The 27077-nt window shown below is 36.1% G+C and overlaps 1 protein-coding gene across 12 annotated transcripts; it reads right to left on the reverse strand.

Moving 5' to 3' along the window:
- Window positions 1-27016, reverse strand: LOC131143705 (protein IQ-DOMAIN 9-like). 12 transcript variants are annotated; one of them, XM_058091970.1, is made up of 8 exons: window positions 26699-26960; window positions 26494-26579; window positions 25385-25456; window positions 24776-24883; window positions 23708-23875; window positions 20790-21017; window positions 863-976; window positions 1-749 (listed from the first exon to the last, which is right to left on the reverse strand). In XM_058091970.1, the coding sequence occupies exons 4-8, from the start codon at window positions 24842-24844 to the stop codon at window positions 357-359; spliced, it is 972 nt and encodes a 323-aa protein (XP_057947953.1). In that variant the 5' UTR covers window positions 24845-24883; window positions 25385-25456; window positions 26494-26579; window positions 26699-26960; the 3' UTR covers window positions 1-356. The 12 variants fall into 12 exon arrangements, with proteins under 12 accessions (XP_057947953.1, XP_057947951.1, XP_057947950.1 ...); XM_058091968.1 differs by having other exon boundaries at window positions 26659-26945; XM_058091967.1 differs by lacking the exon at window positions 25385-25456 and having other exon boundaries at window positions 26659-26962.
- Between the last annotated feature and the right edge of the window lie 61 nt (window positions 27017-27077).

Raw genomic sequence — 27077 nt, forward strand, 5'->3', positions numbered from 1 at the left:
TTGGCATAGAAGAGAATAAGGCTGGTAATTCTGGCATTATAATTCAACATTCTACAAATCACCCACGAAAATTGATTTTCCTATGTTCATAAATAAGATATCTTTCCAAAACATACAACATGCAAAAGGATTTAAAAAATAAAAGAAAATAAATGTGAATGCAGTGCACCCCATATCCAAGTTCTTTCCTCTTACTATATACGAGAAGCCATATTACTTCCACACCACTCCACATAAATAAATCAGAGTGATCACATAATTCAAGAGCGTATATCCCATCACAGATTGGTCTTCCACAATAACAGTGACTGAAAATCGAAGAGATTCCCATTTCAGTCCATGTCATTGGGTTGGTACTAAGATGCAAATTGTTCTTTCTCATTGTCTGCTTCTTCAACTTCACTCTTCCCTTGTGCAGCTGGTTTTTCAGCCGTTAAGTAAGACAGTCTTCGGGCCTCAGCTGGTTTTTCAGCTGATGAGTAGGATAATCTTCGGGCTTTTGTAGTCCCCTTCTCATTAGAAAAATCAGGTTTAACTGAAACTGATACTTTAGCTTTCGGTGTGTTCAATTTTTTGCTAACTTGGTTTGCCTTATTACTTTGTCCTTTCTTAGGGATGGGGGAGTGACCAGATACTCGGGTTTCCCATGGGCGAGCAGCAATCCAACGTTCCATCCAACTCCAACCCCAATTGGCTTTCCCAAGTTCGTAAGTACCCAGCCCTTGGTTCTGGATGGAGTTGGCCCTCCACTGCAAATCATGCCTTTCATATTGAAGTCACTAATAACTTGGAAAGAAAAAGTAGTGAAACCACAAGAATCCAAGTTCTCTGCTTGTCACATTCATATGCCCTATTGACATACCTGATGAGAGAATGCATATGCCATGGCTCGCTCCCTCTTAACTGCAGCTTCTTCTCTCTGATGTATCCTCGCAAGAATTTTATCCATTGTTTCAGAGCCACCACACCAATCCACCTGGAAAACATTTACGCAATGACTGAGAAAGGGAGATGCGTGGGATTCAAATGATATGGTTACAACTTACAAGCAACAGCGAGCAAGTGAATGTTCTCTACAATCAAACATCTCATCTTGTAATTGGAGGAAAGAGATCAACAGGCTACAAGGTTTACTGGCCAGTTGTTGGCAAAACATCTATACAGGTTGCCAGTGCAAATAAAGAATTAAATAAAGGCAAATCTGGAAAGAATAAATGCAACAATAATAAAGGAAAAAAATTAAGTTGTCAATCTTTTCTAGAGTGAGAATAGGCAGTCCAGAAAATCTGATGTTCCTCACAGGCAAAGCCAAATCAAAATTTTTGTACTGAATAGAGGAGAGAATACACAAAACAATTGTAAACTAAATCTAAGTCCATTGGATCAAGGGAATAATGGGGTCAAATTACCACTAATCCCAAAAGCTTAAGCTGTTAGGAAGTGAGTCAATGCACCCAAATGCCAGCTTTGAACATGAAATAAATGAAATGGGAGAAAACCATTATGGAGAATTGAAGTTTGTGATTTAGGACAGTCTAGCACTCCAGCTCTGATGTCATGTTAATTACCATACGTAAACAGTGTGGGCTGTATGTAATTTATTCCATTAACAAAAAAGGAAAAAAATAGTTTAAAAAAAAAACAGAGAGAGAGAGAGCAGTCTGTGCATTTAATAATACTCCTAAATCTCATGTTTGGGTCCAAAATTCCACTGTTAATGAGTGAGGCCGCAACATGTGAGGAAATCCTCAGATCATAATCCCATGGTGGTTTATACGAATACGTCGGTCTCTTTGTATGGCCCTACTCCATTTCAGTTTTTTAATATGTGGAGCTCACATGATTTTTTTTTGTTGTGTGTTAAAATGCTTGGATCAAGAATGACTCGGCCTTGGGTCTCTTGAAACTTGCTATTCGTCTTAAGAGAACTAAAGTTGCTTTACGTGCATGGAAAAATGTCTTTTGGAGAGTGGGAAAAAACCTACGACTCTCGAGGAAAGGATGGAATCTTTAGAAAATCAGCTACAACTAGATTTTTCTGAGGAGGTCGAAGCCAATTACTTAACTACGAAGTTGGAGATTCAGGTGTGGGAGAATATGGAAGCATCTCGCCTAGGACAAATTGCGAAAAAAAAAATGGTCGATTGAGGGGGATCAAAACTCTAAATTCTTCCATTCAGTTATCAATCAGAGGCGGAATAAGGGTTGTATAGACCGTATGGTTCTGAACGACGGGAGGATATTCGATGGTGCGGAAGTAATACATAATGAAGCCGCTGTTTTTTTCAGAATTTTCTCTTAGAGTCTTCAGTGGTTGAACCCTGTGATTTCTCCGAGTTAATTCAAAGGCAGATTTTAGATGTTGATAATAATTTTCTCTGCACCAATCCGACGGAAGAAGAAGTTAAAAGAGCAGTGTTTTCTATTCCCAAAGAAAGCAGTCTGGATTTGGCTCTAAATTTTATATATCTTGCTGGGACATTGTGAAGAAAGATGTCTTGGATGCGGTTTTCAGGGCACTCCTCTTTCCAAGTTCTTTTCCTCTTCGTTTATTTTTTTAATTCCGAAGGTAGACAATCCTTCTAGCTTTGATAAATTTCGGCCTATTAGTTTGTGCTCCGTGGCTTACAAAATTGTTTCCAAGATTATTGTTTTTAGGCTAATTGAGATTGTCAATAAATTGGTCTCGCAAGAGTAAGGTGCTTTTATTCCCGGACGTAGTATTTTTGAGAATATTACGCTTGCAAAAGAAATGGTTCATTCTTTGCACAAAAAAAGGGTTGGCAGCAATGTGATTGTAAAACTGGATATGGCTAAGGCTTATGACAAAGTGGATTGAAATTTCTTCTGCAGGTTCTTAAGGCTTTTGGCTTCTCTGAGAGGTTTTGCAAGCTCATAAAAAATTGTGTGGAGTCCCCATGGTTTTCCGTTATGATGAACGGAACATTTAAAGGGTTTTTTCAATCGACTAGAGGCTTGAGGCAAGGGATCCACTTTCTCCTTATTTATTCATCATAATGGAGAAGGTTTTGACAAGGTTGCTTAGGAAAAACTATGAGACAAGTCATATTGGACAATTTAATCATCCGATTGGGGCCCCTTTGGTTTCTCATTTTCTTTATGCGGATGATATTCTTATTTTTGCAAATGGTAGGAAAAGGTCTATTAGAATTTTGGTTTACACTCTGGAGATGTATGAGAAGTGGTCGGGTAAAAAAATCAGCAAGACAAAGTCTGCGTTATTCCTTTCGAAATACATAACTCCTGCTCGGAAACGTGGCTTATTGAGAATCACGGGTTTCATGGAAGGTAAATTCTCAGTTACATATTTGGGTGCGCCTTTGGTTTCTGGAAAATTGTCTTCCAAGATCTTGGAGACTCTTGCGGAGAAGATTAGGAAGAAAATTGCAGGGTGAAAATTTAAGTAGCTCTCGCAAAGTGGAAGATTGATTTTATTAAGACATATGTTGTCTAGCATGCCGATACATTTGATGTCGGTTATTAATGTTTCACAGGTCACATTTTCTCGCATCAACTCTCTTCTTGCTAATTTTTTATGGGGAAAGATGAAAGGTAAAAGGAAGATTCATTGGCGTTCTTGGGATAAAATTTGTAAACCTACCTCGGAAGAGGGTATGGGTTTGAGAGATCTTAAAGAAGTCCAAAAATTCTTCTCATGAAATTTGCCTTCAGACTGCTCACTTTTAACAATCTATGGTCAAATTTTTTCCAGGGCTAAATATTGTAGAAATGATCATTTATTAATAAGGAAGGGGAGACCAAATGACTCTCGGTTCTGAAAATCAATGATGGTCACCGTTCCGAAAGTTATGGATAATGTTAAAATTTTGGTGAGAGGTGGGATCTCTTCTTTTTGGTTCGATAGGTGGCTTACATCAGGCCCGTTAGCTGTGCGCACTGAGGATATTTCGAACAAAAAGCTATGTTTAAGGATTGCTGGCTGAATAACAACTGGAACTTTGATTTATTAATGGAATTGGTTGGGGTCGACAGAAGAATGGAAATCTTGCATAATGTGTTAGCTGGTAAAAGTGGTCAGGATATATTCATCTGGAAGCCTACCCCTGACGGCAAGTTCTCTACAAAAATGGCATGGGAGGCAGTGAGGAGCAGAAGTGATAATTTTGAGTGGAATGATTGGTTTTGGTATTCTTTATTGCCTAGAAGAATCTCAATATGTTTATGAAAAGTCTGATTTAGATGCTTGGTAGTAGATGATAGAATTCAGGCCAAAGGAATATCGATGACTTTGGCTTGTGATTGTTGCTTGTAGAGAAGCCAGAAAAACACTGATCACATTCTTTCTTTAGGCGAGGTGGCTTCAGAAGTTTGGCATCGGGCTAGTGTGGTGTTGGGGATTCCTTTCCAACGATTCCTTTCCTGAAAAAATATAATTGCAAACTGATTACACTATGCTCGAAAATCATCTATTAAAGGTATTTTAATCAATCAGATTCTGTGTTTGATTACGTGGTGCATCTGGAATTGAAGATGCAAAACGAGAATGGAAGGAGTTTATCAAAGTGCGGATTAGACGTGGAGAAGTGTTCATACTAGGTCAGTTCTTTAGCTGAGAGCTCTAATTCTTTTCGAAAATTGAAGATATCGGACATTACGATTTTGAAAGAGTTTCAAATTCAGCATCAGGGAGTTTGCGCCAGGCCTGGAAAAATTATTTCGTGGGTTAAAACCCCCAGTAAAGTGGATAAAACTTAATTGTGATGGGAGTTGTAGGGGCAATTCGGGTACTTCAGGAGGTGGAGGAATTATTCGGGACTGCCATGGTATGGTAAAAGCGGTTTTTTCAAACTATTTTGGTAATGGTACGAACAATAGTGCAGAATTAAAAGTAATTCTGGAAGGAATTCGTTTATGCAAATGACTTCATTATTTTAATGTGATTATTGAAAGTGACTCACGAATTGTTGTTGATTGGCTTCGGAAAAGTAGATATACCTTGTGGTAGCTTTGGTATTTTTGGGAGGATCTCGTGGCGGAGCTAGAAGGAGTGAACTTCATGGTGATCTATCAATATAGGGAAGGCAATAGTACGGCTGATTTTCTCGCTAGAGAAGGAGAAATAAGAAACAATGTCATCTACGAAGAACATCTTTTACCACGTTCTCTGAAACGTATCATTTGGATGGATAGGTTGGGTCTCACTTCCTTTCGTCATTAGTTCAACCTCTCGATTTTTGTTTGGTAGGTTTAAATTTTTTTATTTTTTGATTTTATTTTATTTTATTATTTTTATTTTTGATAGGCCTGTTTAGATTTGTTTCCTATTTAACTTTGTTTGGATTTATAGTCATGTTTTGGTTGGTTGTTGGTGTTGTTTTTAGGAGGCCTTTAATTTTTTTTATCTATAATCTCTCAATGCTTGTCTTGTAACCACGATATTCCTCCGCCAAAAGTGAGGGTATATCAATAAATAAATGAAGGTGCCGCCCTCCTTATTTTAATTTAAAATATATATATATATATATATATATATATATTTCAATTGAAATTAGGAGATGAGATGAATGGGCTTTTTGAGCTCAGAACCTTGGGCTAATGCCATGACAAATTACCATTGATCCCAAAGGCTTGAGGTTTAAGAAGTGGACAACCAATGCATATCAAGCTCATATAAAATAGAAAAAATTGAATCATGAAGCAAAAAATCGTAATTTCATTTCAAAGTTCTATACAAAATAAATAAGGCAGAGTACAAAAAACCCTGTGTAATTAGCTAGAAAGTACATGCACAAACATCAAGGTAGTTCCATAAAAATTGAAGGATGTAGTACTCTCTAGAGACCACATAAAATAGTGTGTGATACGTGGATATATCTAGTAGAGCAGCAGCTGCTCACAGTGTCTCGTTTTTCTCCTTTTTATTTTTTTATTTTTTTTTTAAACTCTTCGTGCTGTCTGTCAAGACAAGTGTTTGCAGGAGTGGTTTCCATTTATTTTTTCTTCTGTTCTTGGTGCTGTTTTCTTCTTGTAGATACTCTGTTTTGTTGGGGTGCCCCTAGTTGGTGCAGCAGAGAGAGAGAGAGAGAGAGAGAGAGAGAGAGGGGGGGGGGGGGAGAAGCATCTTGGTTGATCATCTGGGACCATGGGAGATTGGTTATGTTGCAAAAGCTTGTCCATACTACATTCTACTACAGCAGTACAACTGCAATTTTGCAAAGCCAAATCTTACAAGCAATAAATTAAGTTATGAAAAGATAAAGGAATCTGGGGCTATTGTCACTGAAAATGCTCCAAGGCCATCCAAAATGGATAATTCTAAGAGGAAAAACCTTCTGAAAATGTGTTGACCAATGCGTTCCAAATGTGACAACCAACCTTGATACCCAGGCATCTCATATTTCATCATTAAAAAATGTATGAAGTTTTTTCTTTCGTCTCTTTTCCTTTGTTCTTTTATTTTGTCCCCATAGAATAACTTATTGTTGAAATGTGGAAAAGAAAACTGAATATTCCACTCACTTATGAAAAAGATTACATTCCCTTTAAATAGATGATAATTCTCATCTAATTACTAGGGATATTTACAACCTACTAAAATAGAATATCCTATTTAAAATGGAAAGCAGTAAAATAGGAAAGACTATCAACATAAGTGGGTAATATATGCTACCCAAATCCCCTAGGATCGTGAAACCAAAAATAGCTAACAAATCGACTGATTTGTTAGCTGTAAATCTCCTAAAGATCAGCCCCTAATAAAGGCTAACAGATATCTAATAATGCTACACCTCCCCTTAAGTTGGGCTGTAAATATTGATTAGGCCCAGCTTGGAGATCAGATCATCAAAATTCTTTCTTGGTAGAGCCTTGGTAAGGATATCGACTGTTTGGAGACATGTAGGCACATACAACATCTTGATTATTCCTTCCTCTATTTTTTATTTTATGAAATGTCGATCAATCTTCATGTGTTTTGTTCTATCATGATGCACTGGGTTCTTTGCAATGTTGATGGCTGACTGATTGTCACAGAACATCTTCATGGGTTCTTAACTTGAAATCTCTAATTCCTTTGGAAGCCTTCTTAGCCATATTCCTTCATAGGTGTCGTGTGTCATTGCCCAGAATTCAGCTTCTGCATTGCTTCTTGACACAACTGACTGCTTCTTACTTCGCCATGTAACTAAGTTTCCCCACACATATGTGCAGTACCCAGAAGTTGACCTTTGATCATGTATTGATCCTGCCCAATCTACATCACTGAATACGTTGACTCTATGAGTCCAATCTTGTTTTGATAATGACAAATCACTTGGTATTTTACCTGTGTATTGAGCTTTTGAACAGGATAATGACTTATCATGCACAGGTGGTAAGTACGCTATGGAAGCCACAAGGAACACGAAGTACATACTACTTGGCTCAATCCATGGAAGCCGAAGAGCAAAAGGATAAAGGCAATCCAGATTTTCAGTTGTAATTCGTATTAGGCTTGATTGTATTTGCATAACTCATAAGATATGATGTGAAGCTCAAAATGACATATAGATTGACCTTAGGATGCATGTTTTTTCATGACATATTCATATGCATTGACCTAGGTTGGATCGGAATGAATAACAGGTAGCTCATCGACGATTCTCCTGGTCTCGTCGACGAATGCATGAAGGCCACTCGTGGAATAATGCTTAGTCTCGTCGACGAGAAAATACCGAGACCATAAAAATCTCAGACAGCCCAATCGTCGACGAACCCCATGCTCTCATCGACAAGTGACTGAAGGACATTGGTCGACCGGTACAGGCATTCGTCGACAAATTCATGGCGCAGAACGGCGCTTTAGCGCAAAAACGGACAGAAATTTTTTAATTAAATGATCCAATGGTTGAAAATTGATCAAAGGGCGAGAATGCTTATATATATCAACTCTAAACCCTAGGTTAATACTGTAGCACAACTTTGGAACAACTTTTGCATAGCTTTTGCTAACTTTGCCTGCACTCCAAAGCATTCACATCAAGTTTGGGCATTTGTCACCATCATCTTCAAGATCCAAGTGCTTACATATCATCTTACGAAAAACTAGTTTGATCTTGAGGTTTGGTTAAGTTTACTATTGAGCATTCAATCTTATTTTTATAAGCTCATCTACTCCCGCATTTTTATTCAAAATATTTTTGGGAGCAAGAACCCTAGTGTTCCATATATTTGTTTGACAAAATCTTTTGGGAAAAACTTTTTCTAGGGCTTATATCTTTGTGATATTCAAGCGTTTTATTTTACTCAAAGATTTAATATTATCTTTGCATAAAATACTTGAAAACAAGAACTTAGTATTGTGTGATATTCAAGCATATTTTTTATTTAAAAGATCTCATACTTTATTCTTGCAAAAGTTGTTTGAAAGCAAACCCTAGTATCTTCAACACTCATATCTTTAAAAAATTATTTTTGGGAAATATTGAATAAGCATTAGATCTTTGAAGCATCTTATACATATATATCTTTTTCATACAAAGATCATATTTTTATACATCATTGGAAAAACCACATATTGCATCTGAGCTTCATATTATACCTTGTGAGAGTGCTTAGGAATGATTGTACTCATTAGCTTATTGAAAAGTGTCTGAGTGTTCAGAAACTTACTATTCATTATTTGTATTACCTGTTCGGTTTGTGATTCGTGAGGAGGAAGTTACGCCTCTTGTAAGCAGCGGGTTGTAAGGAGGAAGCTGTGCCTCTTATAAGCAACGGACTGTAACGAGAATCTCCGTCCCAAGTTAAAGAGCAGTCTAGTGGAATCCTTGGGTAAACTACCCAAGGCAAGGACATAGGTCGGGTTGGCTGAACCTCGTAAAAATCGTGTTTGCATCTCTCTTGCCTTAACTCTTTTAATTTCCACTTGCACTTAATTATCTATTTGTTGTGTATGTTAAGTAATTGGGTAATTCTATTTGCTTGATAAAGTCACACATTAAATTGATAAGTTGAGAAATACTGAACTGCTTGTCATCTAGTTTGTGCGTGTGTGGTTGTAAGTTTTTTTTTTTTCAAAATTAGAATCTAGAGACTAAGATTTTTAAAATACCCAATTCACCCCCTCTTGGGATTACACATAAATTCACATTTGGTATCAGAGTCAGGTAGCACTAGACTTAAACGATTTTTTGTAAAAGATCACAATGGTATACATCGGTGTAACCCCATTCGGTGAGGGACACTCATCCACACGACCACCCATTTTTTGTGGTGTTAACTACACATACTAGAAACAAAAAATGCAAAACTTTTTTCAAAATGCTGATTGGAAAGTATGGAAAGTTGTCTCCAGAGGAAATCATATTCCTATGAAAATTGTGGAGAAGATGAATATACAGATGAGGACATGAAAGCTCTTCAAATAAATGCTACTGCAATGAATCTGTTATACTGTACATTAGACGTAAATGAATTTAATAAGGTCATGGCGTGTACAATTGCTAAGGAAATATGGGATAAATTAGAAGTCACATATGAAGACACTAAATATGTAAAATACAGTAGAATAGATATGCTAACAAGTGAATACGAAGCATTTAAAATTTCTTCTAGTGAATCAATCCAATCTATGTACACTAGGTTCACCCACATCACAAATTCATTGCATGCTTTTGATAAGACCTACCCTACTTATGAAATGATCAGAAAAATTCTTGGGGGTCTACCACCAGTCTGGGAGGCAAAGGCTATAGCCATAGTAGAAGGACAGAACCTAAAAGCTATGACACTAGATGAGTTGATCGGGTCGCTCATCACGTACAAATTAACAATAAACGAAAGACTCTGCGAGCAGAACAAAACTAAGAAAGTAACAGCCCTCAAAGCATCCTCTAGCAATTCCAGTAAAGAGAGTTGTTCAAAATCAGAAGACAATATGGCTCTTCTAACTAAGAAGTTCAAAAAGTTCCTGAAAAAGAACAAGAAGTATATTAGAAAATTTCGGGACTCAAAGACAGAAAAGGAGAGTCAAGCAAAAGGAAGCAAAAGGATGATCCTCTAACATGTTATAACTACAGAGAAGTTGGGCACATCAAGCCGGACTGTCCTCAGCTAAAGAAAGTGTCCAAAAAGAAGAAGAAGGCATTAAAGGTCAGATGGGACACACAGTACCAGTAGTTCAGAATATGAATCTAGCGACAACCAGATTGCAAATCTGTGTCTTAGCTCACAAAGACCACGAGGTACAATCATTTTGCTCAGCTTCATCATATTACTCTAATGATTCTGATAATGATGATAGCATGATTTCATATAATGAATTGCAACAGGAATATCTGTATACTCTTAAAATGCTTGAGAAAATGATTAAGAAAAATTCTGATTTGAATTTAAAATTGAAGGAATTTTCAAAGCTGTTGGAAAAATAAAATGAGTCTCATACCTCTTTACTAAAAGAAAAGGATTTGAAAATTGAGTTAGAAAGAAATTTGGAAGACAAATCCAAAATTATTTATAAATTCACAGAGGGTCAAAATAATTTTGAAAGACTTCTTGGAGCTCAAAGAAATTCTCTAAATAAGGAAGGTCTTGGTTTTAATGGAAAAAAAAAAAAACCTAAAACAGAAACACTTTTACATGGGATACTATGTGAGAGAGTCGAAATCTAATATTCCAACTAAACATTCTTATAGATATACTACATGTTTTAAATGTAAGAGGTTAGGTCATATAAAATTTGATTGCCCTTTTAAGAACAAAGATGTTAAAATTAAGAAAGTCTAGAAAGTCAAAGGAGAGTCGAGCACTAACCCCCATGGACCCAAGAAAATATGGGTATCAAAATTAGTCAATTGAATGTCCATCACAGATGTGCTTGAGATCATCCTCTTCAAAGGATAAATGGTATATGGACAGTGGATGCTCTCGACACATGACCGGAGATAAAGCCAAGTTCGCGTCCATCACACCTAAGGATGGAGGATTCGTCACCTTCGGCGACAACGCAAAAGGTAGAATCATTGGAGTAGGTAAGGTTGGTAAGGAACCTTCCCTTGTTATTGATAATGTGTTATTAGCAGATGGTCTAAAACATAACCTGTTAAATATAAGTCAATTGTGTGATAAAAGTAATAGGGTTTCCTTTGAACATGAGAAATGCACGTAGAGAATAAATCTGAAAACAAAATATTGTTTACTGTTAATCGTCATGAAAATGTCTACACCATTAGTTTTGATAATCTTGCTTCTCAACATGTAACTTGTTTTTCTGCTATAAATGAAACTAGTTGGCTTTGGCATAGGAGATTAAGACATGCAAACATAGACCTATTATCTAAACTAGTTGAAGGAGAATTAGTTAAGGGATTACCTAAAACACAATTTATAAAATATGTGATGCATGTTAACTAGGAAAACAAATAAAATCTAGCTTTAAGAAGAAGATAGTTATCTCCACTACCAGGCCACTTCAAATGTTGCACTTAGATCTATTTGATCCATATCCAACTCAAAGTCTAGGTAGTAAATTATATGCTTTCGTCAATGTTGACGACTATTCTAGATTCACATGGGTATTGTTTCTTGCACATAAAGATGAAGCATGTGAAAATTTTATTAAATTATGTAGAAGAATATAGAATGAAAAAGGCTATACGATCACACACATAAGAAGTGATAGAGGTAGAGAATTTAACAATAAGGATATGGAAGAATTCTGTGATTCACAAGGAATGTCTCATAACTTTTCGGCACCTAGGACACCACAACAAAATGGAGTAGTTGAGAGAAAGAATAGATATTTACAAGAAATGGCTAGAACCATGCTTAATGAACATAAGTTACCTAAGTATTTCTAGGCTGAGGCAATGAATAGTGCCTGCAATGTATTGAATAGAGTTCTGATTAGACCCACTCTAAATAAAACTACCTATGAATTGTGGAATAGCCATAGACCAAATATTTTATATTTCCATGTCTTTGGCTACAAATGTTTTGTTTTAGCGATAATGACCACCTAGGAAAATTTGACACAAAATCTGATGATGGTGTCTTTCTAGGTTATGCCTTAGACAGTAAAGCCTATAGAATGTATGACAAAATAACATTGACCGTTGTAGAATCCATTCATGTAGTATTCAATGAGTCCAATCCTTTCTCTAAAAGGTCTGATGAGGATGATTTTGAGATAAGTAAGGAATTAGAAAAACTATCTATTGAAAATAATTCAAATAAGAGCAGTGAAGTTAAGGAAACATCTTTTGAAGATAATCAAGTAGAAAACGAGGTTCATGAACTACCTAGGGAATGGAAGTATGTAAGGAATCACCCATAAATTAAATCATAGGATAAACATCGCGTGGAGTAACTACATGATCATCACTTAGAAATTTGGTTAGCCACTTTGCATTCTCATCACAAGAAAAACCTAAGAATGTGAGTGAGGCAATCGAGGATAAATCATGGGTGATATCTATGCCAGAAGAATTAAATCAATTTGAGAGAAACAAAGTCTGGACATTAGTTCCTAGACCTGATAATCATACAGTTATTGGAACGAAATGGGTCTATAAGAACAAGAAAGATGAAAATGGAATAATAGTTAGAAACAAAGCTAGACTAGTAGCTTAAGGATATAACCAGGAGGAAGGCATAGATTTTGAGGAAACATTTCCCCCTATAGCTAGAATGGAAGCCATTCAGATGTTATTGACATATACTGCTTTTAAGAATTTCAAATTATATCAAATGAATGTTAAAAGCGCATTTCTAAATGACTATATAAATGAGAAAGTTTATGTTGAACGACACCCAGGATTTGAGAACCACAAATTTCCAAATCATGTCTATAAATTGACTAAAACCTTGTATGGATTGAAGCAAGCTCCTAGAGCTTGGTTGAAAGACTTAGTTGTCTTCTTCTAGATAATGGGTTTACTAGAGGGAAGATTGACACAATACTCTTTATAAAGGCTAAAAATGATAACTTGCTCCTAGTACAAATATACGTAGATGATATCATTTTTGGAGCAACAAACGAAGAGTTGTGTAATGAGTTTGTCAGCTGCATGCAAAGTGAATTTGAAATGAACATGATGGGTGAACTTAACTTCTTTCTAAGACTTCAGATCAAACAGGATAAACATGGAATTTTTATAAATCAATCAAAATACATTAGAGACCTGCTAAAAAAGTTTAACATGGAAGATGGTAAAATTTTAGGAACACCTTAGAGTTCTTCCACAAAATTAGATAAAGATGAACAAGGTATACCGGTGGATGTTAAGCTCTACCATGGAATGATAGGTAGCATGTTACCATGGAATGATAGATAACCTGTTATACCCGACTGCTAGTAGGCCTGATATTATGTTTAGCGTATGCTTGTGCGCAAGATTTCAGGCTACACCTAAAGAGTCACATCTATTAGCAGTCAAAAGAATACTTAGATACCTTATTGGGACTATTGAACTTGGATTATGGTATCCTGAGTACACCTCTCTTGAGATTGTCAGTAATTCTAATGCTAACTTTGCCTATAGTAAAGTAGATAGAAAAAGCACGAGCGGCACTTGTCACTTTTTAGGACAATCTTTAGTTTCTTGGTTCTCCAAGAAACAAAACTCAATTGCACTGTCCACAGCCGAGGCAGAATACATAGCGGCTGAAAGTTGTTGTGCTTAATCGCTATATATGAAGCAATAACTAATGGACTATGGATTGCACTATGAAACTATTCCTATAAAATGTGATAATACTAGTGCAATAAATATCTCAAAAAACCCCATATCACATTCACGAACTAAGCACATAGAAATTAGACATCATTTTCTACATAACCATGTGCAAAAAGGGGATGTGGCACTTACGTTTGTGTGCACAGATGAACAATGGGCAGACATTCACAAAACCACTTCCGGATGATAGATTTATCCAAATTAGACGTGAATTCGGCTTGATGCACGGTAGAGAAGTTGCCTAGAGATATATTAGAATACATAACTGAGGGGGAGTAATTTAATTTAAAAATTAAGTAATTGCTATTTATAGAGAATTGCATGTTAAATGGTTTATGGATATATGATACATGTTGATACGCACATGATTTTGGGACTTTAATGAACTGAATTGCTTGCTTGCCCATATAAATGTTGATTGAAATGCTGTTGTAGGTTCAATATGAAAATTGCTTTTACAAAACAGCTATATTTTTAGAAAGGGGGAGAGAAATTTTTTTTAAAGGGGAGAGCTATTCAAATTCATATATTTTTCTTACCTTTTTGATTGATGTCAAAAGGGGGAGAAAATATTTATTAGAGCAAAAAAAAATTTTCGAGCTCAAAAGGGAGAGAGATATGTCATATGTCATAGTCTACAACATGTCTAGATTACATTGCTATATTATAAATCATGCATTATCTTAGGGGGAGCCTTATTAAGCTTAACTCATTTTTGCTCGTGTATTTGTCATCATTAAAAAGGGGGAGATTGTTGACTCTATGAGTCCAATCTTATTTTGATAATGACAAATCACTTGGTATTTTACCTGTGTATTGAGCTTTTGAACAGGATCATGACTTATCATGCACGGGTGGTAAGTACGCTATGGAAGCCACAAGGAACACGAAGTACATACCACTTGGCTCAATCCATGGAAGCCGAAGAGCAAAAGGATAAAGGCAATCCAGATTTTCAGTTGTAATTTGTATTAGGCTTGATTGTATTTGCATAACTCATAAGATATGATGTGAAGCTCAAAATGACATATAAATTGACCTTAGGATGCATGTTTTTTCATGACATATTCATATGCATTGACCTAGGTTGGATTAGCCTGAATAACAGGCAGCTCATCGACAATTCTCTTGGTCTCGTCGACGAACGCATGAAGACTACTAGTCAACTAATACTTAGTCTCGTCGACTAATGCTTAGTCTTGTCGACAAGAAAATACCGAGACAATAAAAATCTCAGATAGCCCAATCGTCAACGAATCCCCTGTTCTCGTTGACGAGCGACTAAAGGACATTCGTCGACTAGTACGGACATTTGTCGACGAATTCATGGCGCAGAACGGCGCTTCAGCGCAAAAATGGATGGAAATTTTTTAAGTAAATGATCCAACAGTTGAAAATTGATCAAAGGGTGAGAATGCTTATATATACCAACTCTAAACCCTAGGTTAATACTTTAGCACAACTTTGGAACAACTTTTGCATAGCTTCTGCTAACTTTGCCTACACTCCAAAGCATTCACATCAGGTTTGGGCATTCATCACCATCATCTTTTTTTTTTTTTTTTAACTGAAGGAGGGCGGCACCTCTATTTATTTATTGATATACCCTCACTTTTGGCGGAGGAAAACCATGGTTACAAGATAAGCAAAAGGGAGAATACAAATAATGAATTAAAACTCTCCCCAAAAACAACACTAACAACCAACCAAACCAATACAACAAATCCAAACAATGCTAACTAAGAAACAAGTCTAAACAGACCTAGAAAAACTCGAGAGTTGAACTAACGACGAAAAGACATTAGACCCGACCTATCCATCCAAAGTATACCTTTCAAAGAACGGGGTAAAAGATGTTGTTCTCGTCACCATCATCTTCAAGATCCAAGTGCTTACATATCATCTCACGAAAAACTGGTTTGATCTTGAGGTTTGGTTAAGTTTACTATTGAGCATTCAATCTTATTTTTATAAGCTCATTTGGTTAAGTTTACTATTGAGCATTCAATCTTATTTTTATAAGCTCATCTACTCCTGCATTTTTATTTAAAATATTTTTGGGAGCAAGAACCCTAGTGGTCCATATATTTGTTTAACAAAACCTTTTGGGAAAAACATTTTCTAGGGCTTATATCTTTGTGATATTCAAGCGTTTTATTTTACTCAAAGATTTGATATTATCTCTGCATAAAATACTTGAAAGCAAGAACTTAGATCTGTGTGATATTCAAGTATATTTTTTATTAAAAAATCTCATATTTTATTCTTGCAAAAGTTGTTTGAAAGCAAACCCTAGTATCTTCAACACTCATATATTTAAGAAATTATTTTTGGGAAATCTTGAATAAGCATTAGATCTTTGAAGCATCTTATATATATTTATCTTTTTCATACAAAGATCATATTTTTATACATCATTGGAAAAACCACATATTGCATCTAAGCTTCATATTATACCTTGTGAGAGTGCTTAGGACTGATTGTACTCATTAGCCTATTGAGAAGTGTCTGAGTGTTCAAAAACTTATTATTCATTATTTGTATTAACAGTTCGGTTTGTGAATCGTGAGAAGGAAGCTACGCCTCTTGTAAGCAGAGGGTTGTAAGGAGGAAGTTGTGCCTCTTGTAAGTAACGTATTGTAACAAGAAGCTCCGTCCTAAGTTAAGGAGCAGTTTAGTGGAATCCTTGGGTGGTTTACCCAAGGCAAGGACGTAGGCCGAGTTGGCTGAACCTCGTAAAAATCGTGTTTGCATCTCTCTTCCCTTAACTCTTTTAATTTTCGCTTGCACCTAATTATCTGTTTGTTGTATATGTGAAGTAATTGGGTAATTCTGCTTGCTTGATAAAGTCACACATTAAATTGATAAGTTGAGAAATACTGAACTGCTTGTCATCTAGTTTGTGCGTGTGTGGTTGTAAGTTTTTTTTTTCAAAATTAGAATCTAAAGACTAAGATTTTTAAAATACCCAATTCATCCCCCCACCCTCCCCCTATTAAGATTACACATAAATTCACAGAATACTTCAATATCTCTTCTTTGATTCTTCTTAAAAAATAATCCTTTACCTGGTGTTAGCTTCAAATATCGTAGGATTCTATAAACTGCCTCCATATGTTCTTCATTGGAATTGTTATTGACTCACCATACTATCAGAGAAGCCAATATCAGGTCAGGAGTGAGACAAATATATAAGCTTTCCAACTAGTTTTTGATATCTGCCTCTATCCACTAGTGCACTACCTTCCTTGGCTCCTAGTTTGGTTGTTGAATCCATTAAGTATTTGCCAGCTTGCATCCGAGCATCCCAATCACTTTCAAAAGATCTAGAACATATTTCCTTTTGGAGGCAAAGATTCCCTTCCTTGACCACGCCACTTCCATGCCTAGGAAGTATTTGAGATTCCCAAGGTCCTTGATTTCGAATTCTTTAGCTAGAAGACTTTTGAGACTACTTATTTCCTCCTCATAATCTCCCATTAGAATGATGTCGTCCACATATACAATGAGGATAGAAATTTTTCATTTAGGAGAGTATTTAACAAATAGTGTATGATCTAATTGACATTGAGAATAGCCATACCTCTTGACTACCTTTGTGAATCTCTTGAACCAAGCTCTTGGGGTTTGCTTGTGCCCATATAAAGATCTTCTAAGTTTGCATAATTTGTTGTGTGTAGCTTGTGTCTCAAATCCAGGAGGAATTTCCATGTAGACTTCTTTAGCTAGGTCTTCATTGAGGAAGGCATTCTTGACATCTAGTTGGTGAAGAGACCAGTCTAAACTTTCTGCCAAAGATAAGAGGACCCACACTATATTTAACTTGGCTATAGGGGCAAATGTCTCTTCGTAGTCTATTCCATATGATTGAGTGAATCCCTTTGCTACTAGCCGAGCTTTGAATCGGTTAACACTTCCATCTTCATTGTATTTCACAGTGAATATCCATTTGCAACCTACTGGACATTTTCCAGTTGATAATTCTGTGATCTCCCATGTTCCATTCTTTTCTAGTGCACTGATTTCTTCCCAGATAGCAGACTTCCATTTAAGTGTACCAAGAGCCTCTTGTATGTTATTAGGAACCTAGATTTTGTCAAGGTTGGCAACAAAAGATCTAAAATTCGATGACAGCCCCTAATATGACACAAAAGTGTATATCGGGTTTTTTGTGCATGATCTCACACCTTTTCTCATAGCAATAGGACAGTCACTATCATCATTAGTTAACTCATTATGGGAAGTCTCGAGATTAGAATTACCTAGTGGATTTTCACTTGATCTAGGGCTCGGATCAGACTCTTGGATTTGCTCAAGGGATGCTTGTTGTTCTATCTCCTTTTGGTTCCTTCTCCTCTGTGAATAGGTAATCAACTCATCATTTTTTGTTGGTTGAATAGTGTCCAGATGCTGATGTTTCACGGGAGATTCTAAGAAGGGATGTAAAGGAGAAATGGAGTCAATAGTGGGAATAGATTCATAAATTTGTGATAGGTGAGAAGGACCTGAACCAGAAGAAGGGTGAGATAACTCTTCAATATCCCAAAGCTGGATTTCCTATTTAATCTCCCACTAAATTTCAAATTTGGAGAAAATATGGCTATTGCTCAAAAAAGGTGACATCCATGGAGCGATAATATCTTTTAGTAGCTGGTGAATAGCATTTATAACTCTTTTGGCTAGGAGAGTACCAGAGAAAAAAATGCACTTAAGGGCTCTAGGATCAAGTTTACCCAGGTGTTGACTATGAACATAAACAAAAGCTGAGCACCCGAATACTTTGAAGGGAACAGTGGAGATGAGTCAAGTATTGGGAAAGGACTAAAGTAGAGCTTGACAGGGAGTTTGGAATTTGAGAATGCGAGAGGGCATCCTGTTTATGAGGTAGGCTGCAGTGAGATTGGATTCACCCGAAAAGTGTTTTGGTACATGTGTAGAGAACATGAGGGAGCAGGCAACATCTAGTAGGCGTTGGTTATTCTTTCGGCAATTCCATTTTACTGAGGAGTGTCGACACAGAAACTTTGGTATATTATACCTTGACTTGAGATAATCATCAAGAATGGATTTGAAATATTCTTTGGCATTATCAGTTTTCAAAATCTGTATTTTTGCTTGGAATTGTGTTTGGATCATGGTGTGAAAATTTTTGAAAATCTGACCTACCTCTGACTTTTCTTTCATGAGGAATATCTAGGTAAGTCTAGTGTGATCATCTATACAAGATATAAACCAGCGAGATCCAGTAATATTCTTGATCCTAGATGGCCCCCACACATCACTATGAATCACCGAAAAAGGTTGGGATGCTTTGTAGGGTCGGTTGGGATAAGAGTTGTGAACATGTTTTGAAAATTAACACATCTCACACTGAAAATCATTTGGATTTTTATTATTTAATCATGAAGGAAAGAGTTTCTCGAGATACAAGAAATTAGGATGTCCTAACCTATAGTGCCACAACATAATTGGACTATCATTATTAGAACGACTAATAGAAAAATAACTTTGACTTCTAGACACTAAACAATCGGATTTGTACCAGCCACTTTTGAGAGTGAACCATCTGCTATACTGACGGTTAAATTTTCATAACAGGGACTATAAGTAGAAAAAAATTTCTATCTCCGCTCATATGGTCCAATGCTCCTAAGTCTATAATCCATGGACCTAGCTTCTCCTTTTTAACATTAAGAGCACTTAAAAAATTACCCTTGTGTGCCAAAGAACCGGTACCAACCACAGTAGTAGGGGCTGCTGAAGATTAGCTGCTATTTGAATTGTTGTTGTTGCCTGAGACCATGGCTTCCTAATTGATGGTGACGTCTAAGACTGAAGAGGTGGAGTTGCGTCTCTTGGTGGCCATGCTGTATTTGGTCATATGGGAAGATTAGGGTTCAAAGGATGCTTTGATACCATGTTGAAATGTGGAAAAGAAAACTGAATATTCCACTCACTTATGAAAAAATTACATTCCCTTTAAATAGATGATAATTCTCATCTAATTACTATGGATATTTACAACCTATTGAAAATAGAATATCCTATTTAAAATGGAAAGCAGTAAAATAGGAAAGACTATCTACAGAATCGGGTAAAATGCTACCCAAATCCCCTAGGATCATGAAAATAGCTAAGAAATCAACTGTTTTGTTAGCTATAAATCTCCTAAAGATCAGCCTCCAATAAAGGCTAGCAGATATCTAATAATTCTACACTTATCAAAGTAAAATTATTTTTCCAATTGCTTCATGTTGATTTATATTTGGGTTACAACATCACTGTAGCTAGATCTTTGTTTTAACTATCCAAAGATGAAAAAAAGATAACTTAGGAGATAGTAAACCATGGAGAAACATAGTCCTAGGCATGCCAATCATTTAGAGGAGTCCATGCAACATGCACAAGAGAATCATTTTACGTGTCAGCAATAAATATGTCAAAAAATAGCTACCAAGTAACAGCATGGTTAGTGCAAGATTGTGAATATCACTCCCTCCTTTCAAGGCCAAATGAAGATTTGGCAACTATAAAAAACCAATAAATTCAATAAGAAATTCACATGCAGATTATTTTGAAAATTTATAGCCCATGAAAATTTCAAGCTTCAGACTCACATTTATACCAGAGAATGTCTAAGACTGCATGGTGTTAACAGGGAAAAGGTACTTGTAAGGATGTTCAAGCTCAAGTACTTTAACTCAGTTATATTGTACATCATCTTCCACCTCTAAATTACTCTCATATTAATAATAAAACTTTTGCCAGAAATTTTTATAGTTCAACTATATACTGGACAAGACTTCGAAAGTCCTACCAAAGAAACTGCAGGAAGCTACTCAAACAGGATACTAATTTTCATTTCTTTGCTCAGGAACTTTTTAATTAGATAATATATAGAAGCTGAATCATTAGATTATCAAGTATCAGATGAAGGAAACTTCTATTAAATATGTAATAACCCCCTGCAATCCAAGATGAGTGACATCTTTCGACTCAATATTATTTTTGAAGCAGTTGGAATTATGCCATTTGGCATACTTACGAAATGTAAGTGCTCACAAGTAGGGACTAGAGAATGGTCCATCTTACCTCTAGGTCATGGAGCTTTGCCTCAAGTTTTAATTGATTTTCCAGTTTCTTTTGTCTAATCTGGCATTCAGTTACCATAGAGATTCGCCGAGCTCTAATTTGGGCCTGTATCCTGCTCCATGAATGAAGACGGCTCAACATAGTTGAAGCTTGCTTTTTAACAGAATGGCCTTGGGTCAAGATCTGCAATCTAACTGTCCCTTTCAATCGACAGAACATTCTCCTACCCTGTAAAGGAGAAAATAGCCCGGCAATCAGCATATCTAAGTCTGAAGACATAAATACATTCTGGACATTACTGAAATACCTAGTACTATAAATTACTAGCATAGCAGCAAAATAGTTAACTTCATTTCATTATTGTCAGCTTGGAAAGCTTCTGTTCAGACTTCACAAGGTTCATAATTTCACATTTTCTCAATTGCTATTTGTTGCTCGACCATACTGTGAAGGTCCTTAATTGAAAAATATATACTAAAGTAGTCAAGTAACTCCATCAGTATTCTGGGCTTAAGATTAACAATCAAACCAACAATGTCTAGACACAAAGGGGGAAGAACTTCACTCTTTTCCCTGAAAATCTTAAGGACTGTTGAAGCAGGACCACAACATATAAACAGTCAATGTAGCAAAATATAATCCAACCTTTTACTACGTTGCAAACTGTTACTTTGACTTCAATGTGTTAAGACGAGGAGGAATATACAACATCAATAACGGTAACCAATTATAAGTTTTTCCTTAAATGAAACTCACACTAATCCTATTGATGCATTGCATCAAAATTTCAAAGAATATAAAATAAAGTGCTCCACAGTACAAAAAAAAAAAAACGCTCTCCTTAAGATGAAATCCGCTCCATGAAACAGTGTGCAAACAGGTTGTACAGAAAATCGTCCCTAAAATAGAATGATGTCAGCCAATGTGGTTGATTGTTTGCAGGTTGCATGTGTGAAAACAATCCAAATTTCCTACTTCAATAATAAGCTTTTCGTGACACAAGAAATTTGTACCTGCAGAATAAAAATTTCCAAGAGTAATTTGATAAGAAATGGATGCAGAGAGAGAGTGCACAAGGAATAGGAAGAAGAAGATGATTTTCTAATTTGCATGCAGGTGTTTAAATAGAAATATGACACCTTTTCATCCAAATATTGTGTGAAAAGAATCCAAATATCCTACTTCAATGATAAACTTTTCAAGACATAAGAAATTTGTACCCTACAGATTACAAATTTCCAAGAGTTATTATAAAAGAAATGGATTTAAAGTGATAGAACACAAAGAACAGGAAGAAGAAGATGATTTCCTAATTTGCATGCAGGCTTTTAAATAGAAATATGACACCCTTTCATCCAATAATTGTGCCTCCACAAATTCAAATTTCAACTCAATTCAATTCTCCATGTAACCATTAAAATGGATAAACTAGATTAATATAACTATGGCCCAAAATACTACAGGCTAAAACCTAGCTCGGCTCTTGCACAACACAAATGTCCAAAACTGCTAAAGTGCTCCACTAAGTGACACAGTACACAACTTGTCCCCTACAGCCCATCACTTAAAAACACATCTTCCTTTTCCCAATTTTCCAATGGGGGACAACTTTCCATATATATTTCTCAAAATTGTGGTGTGTATTTTGTGGTTTTGAAAACCTTAGGGGCAGCTTATTTGTGGAAAACAATTTTCATTTTCTGTTTTTAGTTTTTCAAAGAATTAAAAGATGCCAGAATATTTTCCAGTTTTTCAAGATTTATGGATTTGTTTAGCTGCAGAAAACAGCTTTCATTTTTCATTCCTAGATTTTCAACTAAATATTGTTTTTGATTTTATAAATTTTTACATACAAATGTCACAAAAATAAAAAAATGAATTGCATATTTTATAATTCTTTGAAATATTAAAAGTGGGAAATGAAAACTGTTTAATGATTGGGAAAATTTTCCAACTGAAAGTTTCTTACCAATTACTTGACCAGATGCTTTCTAGTTCAAACGTTCACTCATTTTCCAGAATCTGGAGGATTCCTGAGCCATCTACCAAACTCTGAACAGATATTTCTGTTTTAACAACAACAAGAAGAGAATCTATGGCAGGTATTTATGCAACATTTCTAATTAAGATTAACTAAGTAGGCTGTCTTCTCCTCCTCCTCTCTACCCTCCTCTTCCTTTTTCTTTCTTTTAATAATTAATGATGTAAAAAACAGAAATAATGGACAAATGCACTGAACTCATAACTCTGTGGACTACTGAACAAAGAGCAATTTTTTGTTGCTTCAATGCTATCTTACTCGAAAAAAAAAATTGACCTACATTTAAGAATGTTAAAATACAACTTAAGGTCTCTTCAGAAAACTCCAGCAATTTAAAATTGACCATGGTCCAATGACCAGTCATCCTGGTCAATTCAGGGTCCTAACAAGTTATAGAATCAAGAGGTAATTCAGTTCACATGAATTCTCTTTTGAATAGTGCAATTGTAATTATCTATCCCTCTTTGAGTGAGTGTGTGTGTGTGAGAGAGAGAGAGAGAGCGTTTCTTTGAGACTGTATATGGTGGTTGTTGAAAATTCTTGTTGTAAAAGCAATTTCAATTATCTTTCCCTGTGTGTGTGTGTGTGTGTGTGTTTGGGGGGGTGGGGGGGGGGGGGGAGAGAGAAAGAGAGAGAGAGAGAGAGAGTTAGTGTGTGTGTGTGTGAGAGAGAGAGAGAGAGAGAGAGGGAGTGTTTGTTTGTGACTTTATATGGTGGTTGTTGAAAATTCATGTTGTAAAAGCAAATCTAAATCTCAAGCTATGCATAAAAAACAAACAGCAGCAGAACAAATAAAAGCCTGGACCTTGACTAACAAGACCTTCTCAGACAAGGAAATTCAATGATACTAATGTGTACAACTTGTAACTGGATATACCATAAATGCCCGGAATGCACTCTGAATCCGAGTGGCAGCTACATCCTCAACTGGCAAACAAAGAGCCCGTCGATCTCCTCTTGTAGCACTACTAGCAAGGTTAGTAGACTCCTTCTGATAACAGTGTCTCCATTTCAATCCAGTTGATTTTTCCCTAGTTAAGGATCCCTGTCTCAAAGGTGAAAAAGGATAGGAAAATGTAATTATACCTTATTACTCTAGATGTCAGATACCAAAAAAGATATTCACCATAAACATTATAAAAAGCAGTGCTACCATTGAAGACTTAAAGAGTCACGAATCAAGTCATGAAAAAAGTACTTTGGCTTCAGAAAGATAAACTAATAGGCTTCATCCATAAACCATACTTATGTTGCAAAGGAATCATACCTTTCACCCATTAGATCAGTTCTTGGGCAATAAAAAGAAAATATTCAAATGATCCATTACAATCCTATCAAGGTATGGACTTTCATAAGACTCTAATATTCTGAATTATCATGAAAACAAAATTCCTACTGTGTATTAGAGGTTGTTGATTTTGTTTCTCAGCCAACATTTACTTTTAATGCCTACGAGAAAATATATGTTCCATTTTCTTGCAGGGCTAAAAATATATATATCTTTCATAAAATAATATAATTTATTCTCTTGGCCTCCTGATAAAAATTGGCTATTGACAATTTGAAAAATCATTGAAATAGGGAAATTATTTATTTATTTCAATGACATACTGAGGTAGCATCATATCCCATTTGGCACAGGATTAGAGAAGAAAGACAGGCACATATGAGGAATGTGTAAGTCACTCAAATGGACAAGTAAACTAATGAAGTGCTCGCCACTTCTCTCTCAGGAAAAAAAAAATACAATTAAGTACAAATCTTTAGCATTCTGATCCAGGATAAGAAATTAAATTAAAGGCTTATTTAATGATAAGTTGAGAACAGAGCTAATAAAAATACGGGCAATAGAACCTTCATGGTTCCATTATTATTTAACAGAAATGCAAAGCTTGGTTGGAAATAATTATGCAATGTAGTTACATTCAAAGGGGTATACCTTTACCTGTTTTTTTTTCTCATGTTTCACTTTCTTTAGGCTAATTATTGTTTTAAACCAATCTCCAGAACCCATTTCTGATGTTCAAGTGCTTGCATCCAACTTAACATAACCCTGAAACAGAATTTTCCATCAAGGAAAATGAAAAAAAAAAAAAAAAAACATACACCACATTAGTGCGAGGCAGACATCCAACAAATAAAATCATATGGGCTAAAATGATAATCAAGCACATTTTCAATTATTCAAAGATATATCATATGAAATCAGAGGTATAAACCAATAAAAAACTAAAGATATAAGATTGAACATGCGCTTTCCATATGTGAAAATATTGACACAACAAGAAGGATTGCTGCTCATAGATCAAATATTAATCTGAACGATCACTAGAAAAATAGGTTATCAATTGCATACGCACAATGCATGATCTATGAATGTCATTAGGTTTGAGAATAAAACAAACATAGTAGCTCTTATAACTATGGACGGAACCTGTTCAGCAATAGGCAGGCAGAGAGTGTAGAAATTTAATTCCAAAAATAAAGAGATGGCTAATATCTTAAGAAACACATGTTGGCTGCTAAAAGAAGATTGAACGTAACAGATGCATACATGTGCACACAGGCATGGTATGTTGGGCAGAGGAGAACGAGGAAAACGCTTGTAACACATTTCTGCGCACACCTGCAAACAGACATATGTTATCCCCCGGCCATCCTGAATTCCATCCTAGATCTGGTGGTTAGACTTTTACACTTCCTTCTAACTCCTTTATTTTACCCTCCTTTGAAAACAACCCCCATTGTCTCTATTATTAGGCTTCAAATGCAAGAAAACCTCTTCAAGGAAATTTTGAAAGGCACCCTTCAGGTCACCTTGAGGCCTGAGGCTTGCCTCGCTAGTAGCCAGTTCAAAAAAGCTTCAATGTTTTCATTATGCAGAGATCGTGTTAAGCACTTGTCTTGCAAGTCAAGCAACTCAAGTCGTGATAATAGGTGCACTGAGATCCAAATTACACATAAGCATTCACCCATGTGACCCATGTGCTAACTTCCCTATATATCACCTAAGTCCTACAAAATGTTCCATTTGTGTGTGGGTGTATATGGGGTGGTGATGGGGGTGACGGGGGACAATAACAGGAACCCACATGGAAACAGAAGACCAGTCTAGTAACCAGAGGAAGACGAGAAAGAAAAAGGCAATCTTAATAGAATAGAAGGTCAAAGAAATGAAAGTGACAGTGGATGATTCTACAGTATAGCAAAATTAGAGATTCCCATGGAATTTCCAAATTCATCATTCAATGCACTACTTGGTGTGCATATTTCTTGACATACAACAAACAGATTGATCACAATAGAATTCATCTCCAACACATGCTTGATTTTAGACCCCCAATGCGCTCCTATGGCAATCAAATCAAAATTCTGTGCAACAATTAACCTCACAAAAAAATTGAAAACCCACCCATTAGCAATTTAAAACAAAAAGAAGGAGAAAGGGTGGAATAAATTGACGATTGGATTATATCATCAGCTTGATTCATTGACATTTTCCTTCATCGGAATCGTTACCACCCAGATCTCTCCCTTCTCTGCCACATCCCAGTTAACAAACAGTGCTCCAGGAACCAAGTCAACGAACATAACCCATAGAACATAGATAATGCCAGAAAAGAAAAGAAAACAAAAGAAAAGATAAAGTAAAGGATAACGAACCAGTGAAGAAACTGAAGAGGGTCTTTTAGAGACCCTTTTGGGAGATGGGTACTCGAGATTTTGGAGAAGAAAGGTGACGACAGCAGCTGTAGAAGGAGAGAAGAAACAAACAGCTGAAGTGCGTGAAAGAATAAAAGGTGAGCGTGGATTGCCATGGCCCATCACCTGCCTTTCTGTAAAGAAGCTCAACAAATTAATGTCATACAAAATTTTAAGAAAAATAAAAACGAAATTCCTCTCTCTCTCTCTCCTCAATCAAGGCGCCAACCGAAGAATCCAACGCATATTCAAGGGTGTTGGCGTTGGACCTGCGAATGATTAATTTCAACAATACCGGCTACAGCGACAGAAGAGCAAACAATGATGGCGTTTGATGCTCCCACGCCCCCTGGCCCCCAACTCCTTCCTGTTCTTTATTCTTTTATTTTCCTTAATCAATGGCATAGAGGTTTCTGTCAGACTCAGCTGGGCATTCCCCTTGATTTCTATCCTCTTTAACGGCTCCATTAGTCAAATATGCACTGTGCATGACGCTGATGCCCATATGTTTTATGTTACAATTTTATCACGTAAAATTTTTTTTA

This window comes from Malania oleifera, chromosome 12 (assembly GCF_029873635.1).
Source record: "Malania oleifera isolate guangnan ecotype guangnan chromosome 12, ASM2987363v1, whole genome shotgun sequence".
NCBI lineage: Eukaryota > Viridiplantae > Streptophyta > Magnoliopsida > Santalales > Ximeniaceae > Malania > Malania oleifera.

Excerpts from the sequence above, each read along its gene's own strand:
- LOC131143705 (XM_058091964.1), bottom strand. The coding sequence starts at position 24,844 with ATGGGTTCTGGAGATTGGTTTAAAACAATAATTAGCCTAAAGAAAGTG. Across the intron at positions 23,876-24,769 it reads AGAAAAAAAAACAGGTAAAG|GGATCCTTAACTAGGGAAAA; the intron begins GTATACCCCTTT and ends CCTTTGAGACAG. Across the intron at positions 977-20,789 it reads CAAAGCTCCATGACCTAGAG|GTGGATTGGTGTGGTGGCTC; the intron begins GTAAGATGGACC and ends AATGTTTTCCAG.